Source organism: Ictidomys tridecemlineatus, chromosome 6 (assembly GCF_052094955.1).
Source record: "Ictidomys tridecemlineatus isolate mIctTri1 chromosome 6, mIctTri1.hap1, whole genome shotgun sequence".
Classification (NCBI taxonomy): Eukaryota; Metazoa; Chordata; class Mammalia; order Rodentia; family Sciuridae; genus Ictidomys; species Ictidomys tridecemlineatus.
In genome coordinates, this window is record NC_135482.1 from 104,002,163 (window position 1) to 104,020,028 (window position 17,866).

The window sequence follows — 17,866 nt, forward strand, 5'->3', positions numbered from 1 at the left end:
AGAGACTACCATGCCCTCTGGCTCACCGTGGAAGAGATCATTCTTCAGGTGCCTTACAGGAGAGAAACTATCTTATGAGTTCATTCACAGGTGTGGCAGAGGATTGCTATGTGCCCATCACCATATTAAGGTGGAGGGGGAAGACTTGGTGTTCTGCAGTGATTGGTAAGACTCTGCTCTCTGCAAGGTCTGAACCTCCCTTTCCTTTCCAACCTTAGTCACCATCATCATTAACTCTCCGCTCCATTTGCTGAGTACCAGTCACCACCCAGCCACAGTATAACCCTCATCTGACCTCCTGCCCATCAACTGCCTAAGCAGTGGAGAAGGATGAGACGCAGGACAGTTTCTTCTGAAACCTCAGAGCTCTATTTAGCCTTACTCACGTTTCATCATAGAGAAGAGCAGAGAAAAATCATTCTCATTTCAATGAAGGAGAAATTGAGATCCAAGGAGAGGCTGAGGGGTATCTGGGTAGAACCCTATTTGTCTGGTCCCAGTCCTTCTACCCCTCCAGCCTCAGATCTAGAACCCAGAAGTAACCCCTTTTTCATTATCTTTGGGATACTTCCCCTGTGGCCTTGGTTTTATTCCTGTTATTTACAGTCTGTCCTGAGGATCCAGAGGCAAAAAGGATCTTGAGGAGAGAGGAGGAGTTGGTAAAGGGAGTGGGGACATAGGAAGGGTCATGAGCCAAAATGACGTGGCGACTTCTGACTTCCCTTTCCTAGATTCAGGCTGATGAGGGGGAAATGGTGCTGTCCTGATAGTTTCCACGGTCAGAGTCCTCAGGTACCTTCTGCTCTTATCTTCTCTCTGCCATAGTCTTGGCCTCCGCCTTGTCCCACCCCGTGCCCAGTGCCCTCTCCTCTGGCTGGGGACGGAGCACCTACTGGACTAAGCTGGATCGATTGTAGATGGTGCAAGCCCTACTCATGCTCCAGTTTCTCCTTGCCTGCCTGTACTTCCTCCCTGAGGTCTTTCCTCATCTCTATCTCTTGTCCTAAGAGTTGGCATCAGGGTGTTAGAGAAAAAAGTGTTTAAGTGGCCTCCTTTTCCTGATTGGGCTTAGTGGGTACAGTGATTTCCCCAAGTTTATAATTTTTACAGAGTTAGCCTAGAACTCGGGTCTCTTTCTATGACTCACCCTGCCTCCCGGTGATAGGATGAAGTCCCAAATGACAGAGGTGGAGCTAGAACCCACGTCACTCAGAGTTCAGTGCCCTTTTGGGTTACGTATGTGTGTGTTTGTGTGTGGGTGCACGTGAGACGTGACAGGGGAGGGGCATCTCTGCTATCTGAAGCTCTTTCTTTTCTTCCTCCTTTGTCTCAATAAACCTGACTCGGACTTTGTCATCCCCCGTTCTGTTTTTTCATTTCTTTCTGACTTCACCCACCATTATTGTTTCTACCCCCGAAGGATCACAGTCTCACTTTCACCTCCTCCATTAAACTAGCTAACTTTTCATATCCCTAGATCCACCCATTGCTCACCATCTTTTCTTCTTCTTTTTAATAGAATTTTATTGAATAATTCAGTATCACATGTGCCAAGGGTTTAAACTTAATGAGTAAAGCAACAATTATCCTAAATCATGAAAGAAATTCACCTTTGGTGCCAAGCTTTGTGTTAATGGCTTTGACAGTTTGCACAGACTATTGAGAGTCTTTGTAATATTAAAAAGGGGACATTGATGTTGTTATTAATTTTAATATGAACTATTAATATTGCCACCACTTATAAAATGCTTAATGTACAGCAAACACTTGCTAAACACTTCATATGCATTTAATTATAAAATCAACTCTGTGAGAGGTATTAGTGAGTTTCTCATTTATTTAACTCCCCCCCCCCCCACCAGTGCTGGGGCTCCAGACCAGGGCTTTGCACATGCTAGGCAGGCTCTCCAGTAGGCTACATCCCCAAGCCTCCCATTCATTTTAGATGAGGAGCCTGAGGCTCTCCTGGTTTCTTCACAATGGAAAGTGGCCAGTCTGACCCTTGCACTACATTCTTTTCTTTTTTATTTGTTCTTTTTAATCACACATGACAGCACAGTGTGTTTTGACATATTATTCATACATGCACATTCTTCCATTCTTGTGGTTGTACATCATGTGGAGTTACACTGATCACGTACCTTGCGCTACATTCTAATGAACTTGTTTTCTTCCAAAGCTCTGCTTGGGCCTCACTCCTACTGTACCTGGACTTTTTGTATGTTGATGGTGAACCCCTTCCTCTGTGAGTCTACTTTCAACCTACTAGTTCTCCAGAAGCTGAAGGACAGGGTAAAGTCAGTCCCACCACCAGTGGGGGCACCTAAACCCTCCATTCCCATTTACAGATGCCCTGCCCTTAGGGTTAGGATGGCAGAGGCAAGAAAACCAGAGGCAGGAAAAGCTAAGGCAGGAGGGCTTGGGGCTGGAAGGTCAGCTGGTGGATCAAAGGGAGAAGGGGCAGGGAGCTCTAGCTTTACATCATAAAGCCCCAGGACAGCACTTTCTGGTCCCCCTGTGTTTTCTACAGCCTCAGCACCTGAAAGACTTAGCCTATGGGGGAAGGCATTGTATTCTGTGGGCATTTGAGTCAATATTGTACTCAGGGTATAGAATTTGCTTGGGAGAAGCCTTGCCTAAACTGGGATAGTATTTTACATTAAGAGAGGATGACAGGATATGGGACTGAGAGGGACCCTGATAACAAAACAAACAAGAAAGGAAGGGGAAAAAAAAAGACCCCAAAGGACAAACAAAAATAAACCCCAAGGGGACATTGGGAAAAGTGGCACTGTGTCTCTCATGGACAAAGGGGGCCCTTTGTTTGCAAACTAAGAATTGGGGGTTCTCTGCCTCTAAATGCTATGTATCTCTGGCCTTCACTCTTCTCATCTAGAGAGTCAGGGGGTTGCCATAAATTCTGTTTCTAGGGTCAGTTCTGATGGATGTGACAAAATATTTGGGAAAAGGGTGTTGAAAATGGACTTTTGATATCTCCTGGAGATACCCAAATATCCAAAGCATCTTCACAAATGAAGATCTCATTGATCTTCATGGCCTCATTTCCCCTGGTAGGTGGGCAGACACTTTACCCCCTTTAATAAGAGGAACCAATCAAAGCTCAGGAGGGTTGCCTGATGTCCCACAGTTAGTGGCAGAGCTGGGATCAACAGCTGGGGGCACCTGTCAGGTGGAAACTGGTTAAGAGCCAGAGGGTGGGGGGCCAAGGGTTAAGGTCCCAATTAGGGCAGAAAACTAAGATGAGAATTGACTTTGAGTATTGGTTTGGATGGGCAAACTCCCACCAGAGAGGGGGAGTAGAATGCCAGTGGGAATTCCAGGGTAAAGGGGAGGGCCACTAAGAAACACTGAGTACTTCCCACAGTCAGACGTCTGTGTATTGTTTCAGTGAATCCACACAGCAACCGTGGGAGATAGGCTGTCCTGGCCTTGCAAATCGGAAAAACAGGCTCAGAGAGGTTAGATCCTGTGTTTAAAATCACCTAGCTAAAAAGTAGTGGATTCTGAATTGGAACTTAAGTCATTTTGACAATTTGACTCCAAAATCATAGGTCTTCCCATTCGTAGCTGAGAAAGGCCAGGGCTGGGGGCGGCCGGGGAGGGGGTGGTGTCAGTGCACCTTGGGGTTTGGTTGCGAGTGGGTGGATGGGTGGGCTGAGGGTGCCAGGCCGCGGGATCTGGGGCTCTGGTGCCTCTGACTGGGCTACGAAGCGTTAAAGAACCTTGGCCCCCTCCACCCTCCACCCCCGCCTCCTCCCCGGGCTCTTCCTGTCCCTGTTGCAACACCGCCCGCCACTCTCCCTTCCCCTCCCACCTCTCTCTCCTCTCGGCTTTAATTTTCTCCTCTAAGTTCTTGAGATTCAGGCTCCATTTCTGGCCTCCCGGGTTCGAGGTCCCTGGTCCCGGGTTGTGATATCCTGCCCCAAGTTTCAACGCTCAACCCCCACCCTCACCCCAAAGCCCAGACGGCGCTGGGGACCTCCTGGTCAGACCGGTGCGACTCTGGTCGCTGCCCTGCCGCTGGCGCCGCCACCACCAACGCCGCCGCCGCCGCCGCCGCCCCGAGCCCCAATGGGGGAGTGAAGCCCCCAGCCGGCCCGACATGGGCCTCCCCATCGTACCTGGCCTGCTGCTGCCACTGGTGAGACCAGGGTCAAAGGGAAGAGTGGGCTGGGGGCATGCGCCTCCTGGCAGGAGGGGGCCGGACTTTCCAGCCTCGGCCTGTCCTTGGTGCCAGTCTCAGGCCGGCTTGGCCTGACCTCAGGCGCTGACCGTTCAGGTTTCCCCATTCACCCTTCTCTAGGAGAAGGGGCTGCACTGAGGCAGGGGCAGTAGGGGGCAGGGAGGGACGAGTTGGAAAGGGAGAGAGACTGAAAGGAAGCTCTGACAGCCCAGGAAGTTGGATTGGGCCAGGGGGTGTCTGGGAATTTGGGGGTTGATGGAAGGTCAAGGGTGGGGCGGATTTGGCAGGGGGGGAAGAAAGGAATGAAAGAAGGAGGTAGATCCTCTTGGAGTCCAGATGATTCGGAATTTAGTCCCTCTGGGCAGCTGGATGGCTCAGGAGTGTGTTGGGTGGTAAGGCCACCTGTGGAATTCAGCTGAGCAACCTGTTAGAGGGCAGGAGTTGAATGGCTTGTGAAATGGGGAAACTGAGCCTGGGAAGTAGATGATGGGTTGGTGGGGTGGGTTTGGGATGCTGTGTGGTGGGGGGATTGGAGAGTGGAGTGAGATACTGGGTAGGGACAAGGCAACTAGTGGAAGCTGTCTTGGGCCCTGGGAGGCCCAGGTTTCCCACCTGGGGGCATACTCTGTCCTGCCTCAGCCTCAGCCTCAGCTCCCAGACTCCTTCCAGCCCCCTCCCCATAGATCTAAACAACAATCATTTGGTTTCTAAATCCTCTGTTCAGTTTGGGGAAGTTGGTAGCAAGTTGTTTTCGTCACTGGAAAATGTCCCTTTCTTTGGCCTCAGCCTTGTTTTAATGTATCCTTGATCTTCACCTGTGTCCTGGAATCATCTTGCTCAGATACCTGGAGCTCCCAGCTTCCCTGCTTAGTGGGGTGGACTTTCCTACCTTTGTGGACAGTTTCTCCGGGTCCCTACTGTTCCCTGTCTTTTCCCCACCATGCCTTCCTTTTCTGTCACTCTCCTGAGCCCTGCTGTGAGCACCTTTCATCCCTCCCTCCACCTCTGTTCTCTGATCTAGTCTCACATTTCTAGACTTCAAGCGGCACCTGTCTCTGTTATGTCTCTTCTCATTTCTCCATCTTCCTGTTTCCCCAGTCCTACCTTTTCTTCCCATCTTAAGACTGTCCTTCCATTGGCTACTCTCCCCGCACCATCCAGCTGCCCTGTCCTCTTAATTCTGTTCTCTCTGTGGTGGTCGATCACCTGGATTCATGCCACAGCTTGTGAACCTAAGCCTGTTATTGACCACTAATGCTTTAAGTTCTTTATGTTTAAAATGAACATAATCATGATGACCTTGTAGTGTTATTTTTAAGATTAAATAGATGGATACATGTTAAGTGTATTTTCAATTTATTAAGTGCCTACTTTGTGAAAGACACTGTTTCAGGTGCTGGGATTTCAGTGGTGTATGAAATTCCTACTCTCAAGTTTATGGTCTATTAGGGATAACAGAAAGCACTCAATAAATCTTCAGCTTGTACATTATTGTCATTAGTGGTATTAGTAGTAATTATTCAGTGGCTACTTGTGTTTGGAAAACAGAAAGTAAAGGTAGTCTGAATATGGGTAAATGCCTGGGCTAGGAATATAGCTTAGTAGCAGAGCACTTGTCTAGCATTTGTGAGTTTAATCCTCAGCATGGGGTATGGGGAGAGTGCCTGGAACCAGACTGCTGCAGCCCTGGTGGGGATGTGACCATTAGGGATGGAAACCTTGCCTGGAGCTGAGGGGGCAACAGGAGACAGGCAAGGTCTGTAGAGGGCTGTCCATGGGCTTTTCAGGTGAGCACCATTCAACTAACAGTACAGAGCACACAGTATAGAGCACAGAGTATATGGTGTATGTGTGAGTGGGAGGTGTTGGTGGGAATAGGGAACAATGAATACGGGAAGAGTGTGGCAAAGCAAGTAGGAGTTTGCTATTCTCAAAGAGTTTGCAGTCTAGGGGCCAAGATAGCAAAAAAAGTAAAAATGACTTCAGAACACACTGGAGGAGCCAGGCTCCTATAATAGGGTTGGGGGTGTGGCTTAGTGGTTGAGTACCCTTGAGGTCAATCCCCGGTACCCCGAGGAAAAGACCCATTGGAGTCCAGCTGCCTTTCTTTTTTTCTTTTTCTTTCTTTCTTTCTTTCTTTCTTTCTTTCTTTCTTTCTTTCTTTCTTTCTTTCTTTCTTTCTTTCTTTCTTTCTTTCTTTCTTTCTTTCTTTCTTTCTTTCTCCTTCTCCTTCTTCTCCTTCTTCTCCTTCTTCTCCTTCTTCTCCTCCTTCTCCTCCTTCTCCTTCTTCTCCTTCTCCTTCTCCTTCTCCTTCTTCACCAAAGATTTAGCCCAGGGGTAGTTTACCATTGAGCCACATCCCCAATCCTTTTTCATATTTTATTAAAAGGGTCTTAGGGCTGGGACTGTAGCTCATTGGTAAAGTGCTTGCCTCACATGTGTGAGGCACTGGGTTTGATCCTCAGTACCACATAAAAATAAAAAAAAAAAAAGAAAAAGAAAAGACAGGGTTTTGCTGAGTTGCTCAGAGCCTTGCTAAGTTGCTGAGGCTGGCTTTGAACTTGTGATCCTCCTGCCTCAGCTTCCTGAGCTGCTGGGATTACAGGCATGTGCCACTGTACCCAGCTCCAGCTGCTTTTTCTTGCTTAGTGAATCTCAGCTCCAGGAAACCGGGAGTTTCCCCAGCTGATTCAGGTGTCTCTGCTAAGCTGTGGGCTGGAGCACTCTTCCCATCCTGGGGCTTACAGTAGACTGTCTTCAACTCATTGAGAGTTCTTAAGAGGATGATTATCCATCTCAGCATCTCCATCATCCACATGGGGCCTGGCACAAAGACTGTCCCTTAACTGTTGAATCAATTAAGGAACAAGAGATTGGCTGGATGAAATGAGGGAAGGAAAGCCTCATAGAAAAGTGGATTTGGAGCTGACGTCTAAGTCACTGTCTGGCAGCTAAAAGGGAGGAAGGCAGAGGAATTGGGAGACTGGTTTGGGGAAATGTAGAGGAATGGAGAGATGGGATTTTGTTGAGAGGTGGTGGGGACAGGAGCTAAATATCTACTAGCTGGCCTGGAACGTCCATGTGAGGAACAGTAGAAAATGAGAGTGGAAATATTAGAGTGAGTGGGTATGTGTGAAAAAGAACCTTGAATATGGATCCAGGTGGAGAGTTTCATTCATTAACTATTCTTCAGGGGCCCATTCTGTGCCTAGACTATGTTCAGAATAAAAGTGCCTAGATATCTCTGACATGTGCATTCAGGGAAGGAATGAAAATGATGTTTCCAGCAGGCCCTGGAGATGGAGAAGATTCTCACACTTGTGGAACAAGTTGAAGCCTGAACACAGATAAGAAACTATGAGGGAAGCCTGACAAGGTGGCTGCAGTCCCAGCTCCCTGGGAGGCTAAGGCAGAAGAATCACTTGAGCCAGGAGTTCAGGGCATTCTGAGCAGCATAGGAAAGATTGGAACAGGAAAGAGAAAGACCTTTACAATCATCAATAATCCAGATGTGAGGCCATCGAGGAACATGGAGAAGAAAGAAAAATCACAGAGGAAGGACTGGCAAATGAACTGATAGGACAGCAGCAGGGTTAGGGACAGGGGCTGTGAGGAGAGGGCTGGGCAAATGTCTTGGCATTGTCACCAAGAATTTTGTGGTGTGACTCTAGGTGAGAGATGAATGAATTAAGTTTGGGGCATATTAAGAGTTGGGGACTAGCCAAGTGGAAGTGTGATCTTAACAGCGGGTTCTCAAAATCTTCAGTAGAGGCATGTGCGTGTGTGTGCTTGTGTGTACCTGTGTGTGTTGGGAATGCTGAGTCTGAAAACTCTCCCCAGGATATAAATGTACTTCAATGCGGAGGGTGCTGTCTCCCCACTTCCCTCTTGAAGTCATTGTTAGTTTCAACTGGAATGGAAGACAGACTGATCAATCCATGTTAATCTGTCCCTCTAGTTCTGTGGGCCTGATACTGAGAGGATTCCCGTGAGGGGAAGATAGGGTTCTGACCAAGATACTCTCTGATCTCTCATTTCATGGGGCTTGTGGCCTGTTTGGGAAGATCATATCTATTCATCTTAAATAACCTTTGTATGATAAGAGACCAAAGTAGTTATGGTCAGTTCGTGTTATTCAAGGTTGCTGGGGGATGAGTGGCTAATGGACTTGGGTGAGGAAAACATGTGTCATCCTCAATAGAGGGCTTCATGGTGGGGGTGGGGATTTCAACAGGGTCCTTGGAGGAGACAATATCATGAGCTCTTCCAAGATCTTGACATTAAATGAACAAACACATTTTAATTTAATGAACACATTGTTGTGGGGAAATGGCAGAGCAAAGTGGGTCCCTGAGAGGTGGCTGGGTCAGGGTTAGACCACAGGGTCCATCTCTACTTCTCCGCTCTACTCTGCAGCCCTGGGACCAGCACCGGAAGTCACACTTTAAAGTCTCCCCAGACGGAAGTTGTGGGGGGAGATGAAGAGGTGCTGGGTCACCCCCTCAAGTCTCTCTCCACAGGAACCCCCAGCTTCCTGCCCTTCCTCTGCTCCAAGTAGAGGCAGTCAGACTGGGGTTGGGCCCTCAGAGCTCACCTCCTGGTTCTATAGTTTTGCCACTTAAGGCAAGTGCTATGGATTGGGCTCACTGGGCCAGCTGGTGCCAACAAATGGTGCCCACTGGTGGGGAGCCTGAGGGCCCTGGCACCTCAAGGTCAGAAAGGGCTGGCCTGGAGCATGCTGTGAGCAGTGAGAGGCTTGAGCAATAGAGCTGGTTCCTTCTCACATCTCTTTTGCTTGCTCTCTCATTCCTGGAAATGAGTTTTTATGGCTCTGCAGTTTTTCCTGTGCAGTCACTGGGCTTGGGAAGGAGCTATGGAGCCTCAGAACTGGCCCTATTTTCTAGGGATTGTCCGGGGACTTCAGGGAGGTTCCCAAACCCAACACAACTAGCCAGAACAAGGCAGGCTGTGGGAATGTGGTGAACCCAGAGTGGGAGGGCAGCCTCGGGTGGCTTCCTATTGGAACTAAGGGGTGTCAGGAGGCTGGTGCAAGAGTCCAGGGAAGGGTTTATCTGTCCTCGAACTTGTTGAACTGGGAGAAGAAACAGGGCGGGACCTAGTTTAAAGGAAGGATGCGGAGGGAGGGAAGGAACTGAGTGGCCCTCTGGGAGGGGCAGCTATTGACCTGATGGGCGGAAGCCAAGGGTCGAGGGAGACTTCCCTTTGGGATGGACCGGGAGAGGGAGGCATTTCCCTGAAATCTGTGGGCCAAGTGGGACAGGGGTTCATTGCCTGTCTCTTTTAAGGAGAACAGGGGGTGAAAAGGGGTGCTGAGTAGAGTGGGAGGGAGAGATGGGCCCACTGGAGGAAGAGACGAGATGGCATTCTACTTGCTGGCTGGCCCTGCCTTTTGCTGACTCATGACCCTTGAGGAGCTGGGGAAGCTGAAGTTGATAGTTCCTTCTCCTCTCCCCTCCATCCCCTCCCTCTGGACTGAGTCACTGGGGCGGAGCTGCTGGGAAAAGATTTCCCCTTCCCGGATCTGACTTAACCCCCAAAGTTCTGGATAGGGAGGGACACATGTGTGCTGGCCTGAGAAAGCCTCTCTCCTTACTTGCCTCTATGAGGCCCATTCCTCACTGGCCAGAGGTCCCTGAAAAGCTCAAGGCTATCCTGGAACTGGAGCCCCTCAGTGCCTCTTCCTGACTGCCTCTGCCCGTTGGCTTTGCTCCAAGCCCCTTGGATGGGATTCAAAGTGTCAGTGACCTTAGGTACTCCATGTTCTTCTTCGGGGAAAGGAACCACACATTTCAGGATTGGGAAGTTCTTCCCATAACCAACCCTTCCTGTTGCCCTAGGAGCCCCTGCCCTCTGAGTGTGTGGGCACACGCCTGCCTATAGGGGTTGCTGCTGTTTCTGTGTATGGCTTCCCATGTTTGTGGCTGAGGTTTGAGCTTCCGGACCTGCGCAGCCGCTGGCAGCAGTGGCTCCTGGCAGACGACAGGGCGCAACTTGCCTGCCTGCTTGGAGCTGTTAGGACCTCAGGGCCTGCAGGGAGCTGTCAAGGCTGGGCGGCTGTGGCCTGCCAGGCCTTCTCCTGGGTTTCTGTGATCCAATTAGTCTGATTCTCCCCAGTGGGGCTGCTCTTGTGTGTGTGTGTGTGTGTGTGTGTGTGTGTGTGTGTGTGTGTATGTGTGTGTGTGTTTGTGTGCTGGGGTTTAAACCAGAGAAATACTATCACTGAGCTACATAATCCACCCTTTTAAAATTTTATTTTGAGACAGGGTCTTGCTAGCTTGCTCAGGGTCTCACTCAATTGCCCAGGCTGGTCTCAAACTTGTGCTCCTGCTGCCTGAGCTTCCTGAGAAACTGGAATTACAGGCATTGCATCATGTGCCATCATGCCAGGCTTATCCCAGTGTTTAACAAACTTTTGAAGACATCCTAAATTGTTACAAAAAAATGGCTCGTATTAGGGGAAAAGGAGAAGAATCAAGGCTCAGAGAGAACCAAAAATGAAGCCAGGACAGATTAAAGAACAGTCTGAGTGGAGCTAAATACTGACTCCTGGCTTTGCTTTCTCCATACTGAAACCAGAACCAGGAAAGCAATTTAGCTGCTGTGGGCCTGGTCCAAACTTACGCAGCTCTGAAATCTGCCTTCCAGATACCCTGCTGTGAAAAGGGCTGATCTCAGGCACACCCTCCTGACCAGTCAGTTGAGCCTGATCTCCAGCTTCTGGACAGCTCTAGTTACTTGTGACCTGCATGCCTTTGCCCACTCCTGCTCCCACCTAAAGTTTCTCACCGCCTACCCTATCCTTTACCCCTGAAGTTTCACTTTGACTCCCCTCCCCATTTGTCCTCACCAGCTTAGTGTGAGTGCTTGTAAATTTAGCTGTGGAAGGTGATGCGGCATGAAGTATGCTGGCAGGGTCCTGAGTAAGGTTTGATGCAAATGTATAAAGAAATGCTTGGCTGGGGGTGTAGTGCTTGCTTAGCTTATAGGAAAAAAAATGTCCTTCTTTTGCTTCTGCCTACTCCCTAGGGATGGTACCTGTAGGAATGTCATTCACTTTCATCCCCATCTGATTTTCCCAAAATACTTTTTATAATTTATTTATTTTTGTGATACTGGGGATTGAACCCAGGGACACTTGACCACTAAGCTACATCCCCAGCCCTCTTTTAATGTTTCAGTTTGAGGCAGGGTTTTGTTAAGTTCCCCGGGCTGGCCTTGAATTTGTGATCTTCCTGACTTGGACTCTCACATTTCTGGAATTATAGGCATCCCCCACCATGCTCAGCTTATCCCAAATACTTTTTAGTGGTATAACAATCCAGGAAAGTTTACAGAACCTAACTGTTTACTTCTGTTAATGTTACAAAGTGAATACACTGAGAACCCTGCCAGACACAGATGGAGAAATGTCACCTCAATCTTTAGGGTGGCTAGTTGGAAAAAAAGGGCCATAGTGGAAGTGATCTGCCCGTTCCCAATCCAAAAAACATCTCCTGAGCTGGAGGTGTAGCATATGTGCTTAGCACATGGGTGGACCTGGGTTCCAACTCCAACACTGCAAACAACAACAACACTAAACATCCCTTGAACATCTGCCCTGTGGCCAGCAATGTTGGCTGTGGTGGGGAACTATGAATCAGGATAAGATATAGCCTGGGCCTGGGGCTTGCTTGATTTGAAGGAGCAAAACTTAGCACACAGGACGGCTAGAGAACAATTAAGCCCTAGATTGCTCTGCATCCCCTGTCCAAGGGGTGAACAGTTCCTTGAGGAAGGACTTGAGCCACAGAGGTTTTAGATTTGCTGCCCCTAGTCCGCCTGCCCCTCCCTCTCCTGATGGTGTCCCCTCTCTCTGATTCTTCTTCAGGTGCTTCTGAATGTGTTGGTGGGGATACACCCCTCAGGGGTCATTGGACTGGTGGCTCCTCTTATGGACCGAGAGAAGAGGGATAGTCTATGTCCTCAGGGGAAATACAACCACCCTCAAAATCATTCCATCTGCTGTACCAAGTGCCACAAAGGTAGGAGAAAGTGGTAACAGTGAGTCCCCTCAGTCGTGGGGCCTTGAGTCTTCCTTTGCTTGTTACAGATGTTCGAGAACTTAGGTCCCACCCTGATTCCTCTAACTTTACTGCCTCTATTGGGCTGGAATTTTCTCCCTCTTTTCTTCTCCTAGAGACTTCCTTCTGTGAGCTCTGAGCTCAGCCTAACCCTGACACCCCATTTGTAGGAACCTACTTGTACAATGACTGTCCAGGCCCAGGGCTGGACACGGACTGCAGGGAGTGTGAGAATGGCACCTTTACTGCTTCAGAGAACCACCTCAGACAGTGCCTCAGCTGCTCCATGTGTCGGAAAGGTGTGTCTCAGGAGAGGCTGAGGGCTCTAATAGGAGTGTGTATGGTCCAGACTCTTGGGGGGACTTGAGTGTCCTGTGAGGTATGTGCATCGATGCTGGGGGGTGTGGGCAGGATGAGTGTGCTCGTGTGGGCTGTATGCGTGGTATGAATGTATGTCACAGAGACAGGTGCACGTGGTGTTGGGGGTGAAGGGACACAGGGAAAGGAGAAGTCGAGTAAATATGGCAAAGGGATGTAGAACTCAAGCCCCATCTTCTTCCCTCACCAGAACTATCCCAGGTGGAGCTTTCTCCTTGCACAGTGAACCAGGACACTGTGTGTGGCTGCAAGAAAAACCAGTTTCGCCATTATTTTAGTGGAAAACGTTTTCGCTGCATGACCTGCAGCCTCTGCCTCAACGGAACCGTGCATATCCCCTGTGAGTGTGGCCTGCCTGATCCCAAGACCAAGCCGTCTCCCTGCCCTGGGGTCAGCCTATCTCCCAGAAGGAAGATCATCACCTTGCTGCACCCCATGAGGAGTGTGCCTCTTCCTACTCCTGTGGTCATGGGTCTGAGGGCCATGTCCATCCCACCCTACCCCACTTTTGTCTTCTGGTCCCCAGGGTGCAGGGTGCACCCTCTGTAGCTGTGCCTTCTCTCCACAGGCCAGGAGAGCCAGAACACCGTGTGCAACTGCCATTCAGGGTTCTTTCCAAAAGAAAATGAGTGTGTCTCCTGCAGTGAGTGAGTATCTGCCAGCAGCAGGTGTTGGATGGGGGGCTGAGATGAGTGGGGTGACTGTGGTTGAGAGGCCCTAGCAGAGCAAGGGAAACACTCAGAATGCACATTCTCCTATTGGCCAGCCAAGTGGGAGACACTTCATCAAGATACCAGACGACCTTCCCTCTTCCCCAAAAAATGTTCCTCAAATCTTAATCCCAGCAGCTCTGGAGGCTGAGGCAGAAGGATCACAATTTCAAAGCCAGCCTCAGTAATTTAGCAGGGCCCTAAGCAACTCAGAAAGACCCTGTATCTAAATAAAATGTAAAAGAAGGGCTGGAGATGGGGCCCAGTGGTTAAGCTCCCGAAGGGTTCAATCCCCAGTGCGCGCGCGCGCGCGCACACACACACACACACACACACACACACACACACAAAAGTCTTTGGATAGAAGCTCATTCCCCCAGGACTTGCAGTCCTTCCAATTCAGGTTTTCAAATACTTGAGCTACAGGGTGTATTGTTGTTCATTGATTCTAGGACATCATCTACTTTCACATTTCTAAAATCAGACTGTGCCTTACAACAATTGATGATGTATCATGATTTAATTGGTAGCTTTTGAACATGTGCTGTGTGTGTGGTATATCAAGAATGGTATCTCTTATTATTGATGGCATCTTAGGTTTGCTATGCTATGGTATTTCTGCTCCAGTCCTCTTGATAAGGCCTTCTCACTCCTGGATCCATAGATGCTGTTCTTTTCTTTCTTTCTTTTCTCAATACCCAGGAGTGCTTTACTATTGAGGTACATTCCCAGCCTTTTTTATTTTTTATTTTGAGACAGAGTCTCGATAAGTTGCCTGGGCCGGCCTTAAAACTTGCTGAGGCTGACTTTGAACTTGCAATCCTTCTGCCTCTGCCTCCCTAGTCACTGGGATTACAGTGACTTGGCACCATGCCTGACTCAGAGGTTGTTCTTGCACACTTGCTTGCTAAGAAGAAATTTTGAGGGCCTAAATCCCAGCATAGCCACTTGGAAGCTGTACAACCTTGGGCAAGTTATTAACATTTCTGAGCCTTATTTTTCTTACCTTTAAAGTAAGGATAGTGGGGCTGAGGGTGTAGATCAGTGATAGAGCACTTTCCTAGCATTTGGGAGGCCCTGGTTTCTGTCCCCAGTAACATACACACATACATACACACACTTACAAAAGTGTCTGACACAAAACTATTTATTTTCTTTTTTTCAACCAAGCGTTATTCTTCTTGAGAGTTTTTACCTTCATCCCACATGGTTTTCACCATGAGCTTGTGAGGTGGGCCAAAGTGCCTTTCCCTGTTGTCAGATTCCTACTAAGAACTCATGTTCTCAAGCTCCTTCTAGCTTCCCCAATGTAGTTATCACTCCACATGTGAAAATGTGCTACTTCTATAGAGGACTCTGGCTGCCCTTAGTGAGATGTAGGGGCATCTGTGTGGGGTGCAGCAAAGTGACAACCTTCCTTTCATGTGCATGTTTGTCACCCCCACACTCAAAGCCAGGTACTATCACTGGCAATGTTATTTGAGAAAAAGTGCTTTAGACCTCTTGTGTTGTCTGCATTCCATCCCTGTGACATACTACCTGAGGCAATCAACTGATAAGGAGGAAAACTTTATTTTGGCTCAGAGTTTCAGAGGTTTTAGTCGATGGTCATTTGGCTCTACTATTTCTGGTCCTGTCATAAGGCAGAACATCATGGCTGGAGTATGTGGTAGACCAAAGCTGCTTACCTCATGGAGGTTGGAAAACAGGGAAAGAAAGAAACTGGGGGCAGGGGAGTGGGGCTGTGGGCCCGTTTTAATCCAAGAGCACGTCTGCAGTGACCTAACTTCCTCCCACTAGGCCCCACCTCCTAGAGGTTCCACCACCTCCCAGTAGTGCCTCAGACTGGGACCCAGCCTTCAACACATTGGGGGGACATTCCAGATCCAAACCATAGCACCTCTCTCTGCCACAATCCTACCAACAATGTATTAATAAACAATATTATATTAATATTGTATTAACAAACTCATTAATAATTACCATTTATCAAGTACTGACTATGTCAGGCTAATTAGCCCTATTGTACTGGTGAGAACACTGAAGCTTAGAGGTGAAATGACTTGCTTATTTCACAGTGATACTTAATGAATGGGCTGGAATTTATATCCTGACCTTAACTACCTTGAATTTTATTTTATTTTTCCAATGATGGAGATGGAACCTAGGGCCTGGTGCAAATGTTCTACCATTGAACTATACCCTGGTCTTGTAACCTTGAATGCTTTTAACTTTCTCAACATAGCTTTTTCAAGATCCCTTCTAAATCTAAAATTAAACAGTTCTGTGATTAACTGTTTCATTCTTTTGCATCACTTCTCAAGATAGGTTAAATTCCATTATATTAAGAGATAGCAAAAAATATTTGTAAAGCAAAGCATTTCCAACATTCTTTGTGTTCCTCTTGTTGTAGAGTCTCTTTTCATCAGTGCTGTCTCTTCTTTTAGATGTAAGAATACCCCAGACTGCATGAATTCGTGTCCACCTTTATCTGAAAATGTTCAGAACCCTCTGGACTCAGGTAAGGAGAAGCCATATTGTGCCCATGTTCACCTGGCCTCCTGCCACCCCATGCATCCCTGGATGTTCCCCCTCCCCTCCCCATTTACTGTGATCTGCTTTGTCTTCAGGTACTACAGTGCTGTTGCCCCTGGTGATCCTCTTTGGTCTTTGTCTTTTTTCTTTACTCCTCATTGGTTTAATGTGCCGCTACCCTCGGTGGAAGTCCAAACTCTACTCCATTGGTGAGTAGTGCCTTTGGGAAGGGAAAGAGTGTTTGGTGGAGATGTAGGAGATTAGATGGGTAAGATGGAGGGATATGAGAGGAAGTGTCCTTGTAGTTTGCTGCTGAGGACTCCAAGCTGGAGGTGGTCCTGGATGGCTGGTGGGAGGTAATGTGGCATCAGTAGTTCTCTAGTCCCCAGGGCCACATAGGCCCTGAGGCGTGTCACCGCAAGTCCCCATGGCCAGTCCCAGTGCAGGTTGCCAGGGCTGAGAGGGGAAGTGAAATTTATGATGGTTTCTCTCTCTCTCTCTCTTTTCTCAGTTTGTGAAAAATCAACTCCTGTAAAAGAGGTGAGATGAAACTCGGAACCTACCCCAAACTTCCCTGACTATTCCTCATAATTTTGGAATACCCAAATATCTTTCACCATATGGGCTCTAGTAGAAATCCCATTTATCCCCAGACCCTCCAGAATAAAGAAGTTTGAGTTCTTTTCTCTTCTCTTTCATTAATGCTGTGCCTTCTCTCTTTCAGGGGGAGCTTGAAGGAATTCCCACCAAGCACCAAGACTCAGGCTCCAGTCCCTTCCTCAGCCCCACCCAACCCTCCTGCCCCACTGATTGGTCCAACTTCAGGGCTGTGTCATCTCTGAGGGAGGTGACCCCAACCCACCAAGGAGCTGACCCCATCCTCACCATGCCTGTCACCTCCACGCCCATCGTCACCCAGGTTCAGAAGTGGGAGGACACCGCCCGCATGCAGCGCCCTGATGGTGAGTTTGGAGGGAGCAAGGCTAGGTGGAGGGTACCAGGGAAGGGCCGCCAGTGGAGGTTCATTGTCTTTATCCTCTGTAGCAGACCCTGCGACGCTGTATGCAGTGGTGGATGGAGTGCCCCCGTCGCGCTGGAAGGAGTTGGTGCGGCGTCTGGGACTGGGTGAGCACGAGATCGAGAGGCTGGAGCTGCAGAACGGGCGCTGCCTGCGCGAGGCGCACTACAGCATGCTGGCTGCATGGCGGCAGCGCACACCACGACACAAGGCCACTCTGGACCTGCTGGGCCAAGTGCTCCGCGACATGGACCTGCTCGGCTGTCTGGAGGACATAGAGGAGGCGCTGCGTAGCTCCTCCTCCTTCTCGCCCACACCCAGCCTCCTCCGATGAGGCCACGCCCCCGCCTCAGGGAAGAACACTGTCCTTGTGACCGCTGCTTCCAACTCGGGCTTCCTGCAGGGATGATCTTGCGACATGCCCCCTGGACCTCGTTTTCTGGAGAGAAAGGGCCTTGGAGGGAAAGGCGAGAGCCGGCAGCCGGAGTCACTTACTCGGTGCTACCCGCTCCGTGTATATAGCTTTTCTCAGCTTGGCTGAGAGTTTCCAGAGCCCAAAGAGTGGTTTCTGGGATAGGTGCACCGTGCCTCATGCCTGTTTTGGGTGTGGGGGACCCAGCAAGACTGCCTAGGGGCTCCTGGTTGGTCCTGGGCCCTTTTTCACAATAGATAAGCAATCTTTGAATCAATTATATCACACTAATGGAAACTTGGCACCATTTGCCCCCTTCCGGGCAAGCACAGAGTAAGCTGAATTGTCCCAAAGCAGGGGCAAGCACAGAACAATGGGACTTCCAGCTGGAGCTATGGACTTTTGTAAATACACTAAAACTGGGAAATTAAACCTCTGTGCCTGGAGGAGTGGTCATTCAGTGTGAGAGGCTAGGGCAGAGACCACAAATCTGAGCGGTGCAATGGTCCTGACTAGGGCCAGCAGTCC

At 49.0% G+C, this 17,866-nt stretch overlaps 1 protein-coding gene and 1 long non-coding RNA gene across 5 annotated transcripts in view; one reads left to right on the forward strand and one right to left on the reverse strand.

Annotated features, from left to right (window-relative positions):
* The window catches only part of LOC144364960 (uncharacterized), a 32,480-nt gene extending 28,313 nt beyond the window's left edge, over window positions 1-4,167 (reverse strand). For both annotated transcript variants that reach the window (XR_013423158.1, XR_013423159.1), the window contains exon 1: window positions 4,143-4,167. This is a non-coding gene — a long non-coding RNA (uncharacterized LOC144364960). The remainder of the gene's footprint in view (window positions 1-4,142) is intronic.
* On the forward strand, window positions 630-17,770 carry Tnfrsf1a (TNF receptor superfamily member 1A). Of its 3 annotated transcripts, none has more exons than XM_040281073.2 (10): window positions 630-792; window positions 12,093-12,246; window positions 12,456-12,584; window positions 12,854-13,003; window positions 13,232-13,310; window positions 15,821-15,894; window positions 16,004-16,117; window positions 16,420-16,448; window positions 16,633-16,870; window positions 16,956-17,770. In XM_040281073.2, exons 1-10 carry the CDS (start codon window positions 742-744, stop codon window positions 17,258-17,260), a joined length of 1,323 nt encoding a protein of 440 aa, XP_040137007.1. In that variant the 5' UTR covers window positions 630-741; the 3' UTR covers window positions 17,261-17,770. The 3 variants fall into 3 exon arrangements, with proteins under 3 accessions (XP_040137007.1, XP_040137005.1, XP_005338418.1); XM_040281071.2 differs by having other exon boundaries at window positions 639-792; window positions 16,953-17,770; XM_005338361.5 differs by lacking the exon at window positions 630-792 and adding an exon at window positions 3,790-4,162 and having other exon boundaries at window positions 16,953-17,770.
* The last annotated feature ends 96 nt before the right edge of the window (window positions 17,771-17,866 follow it).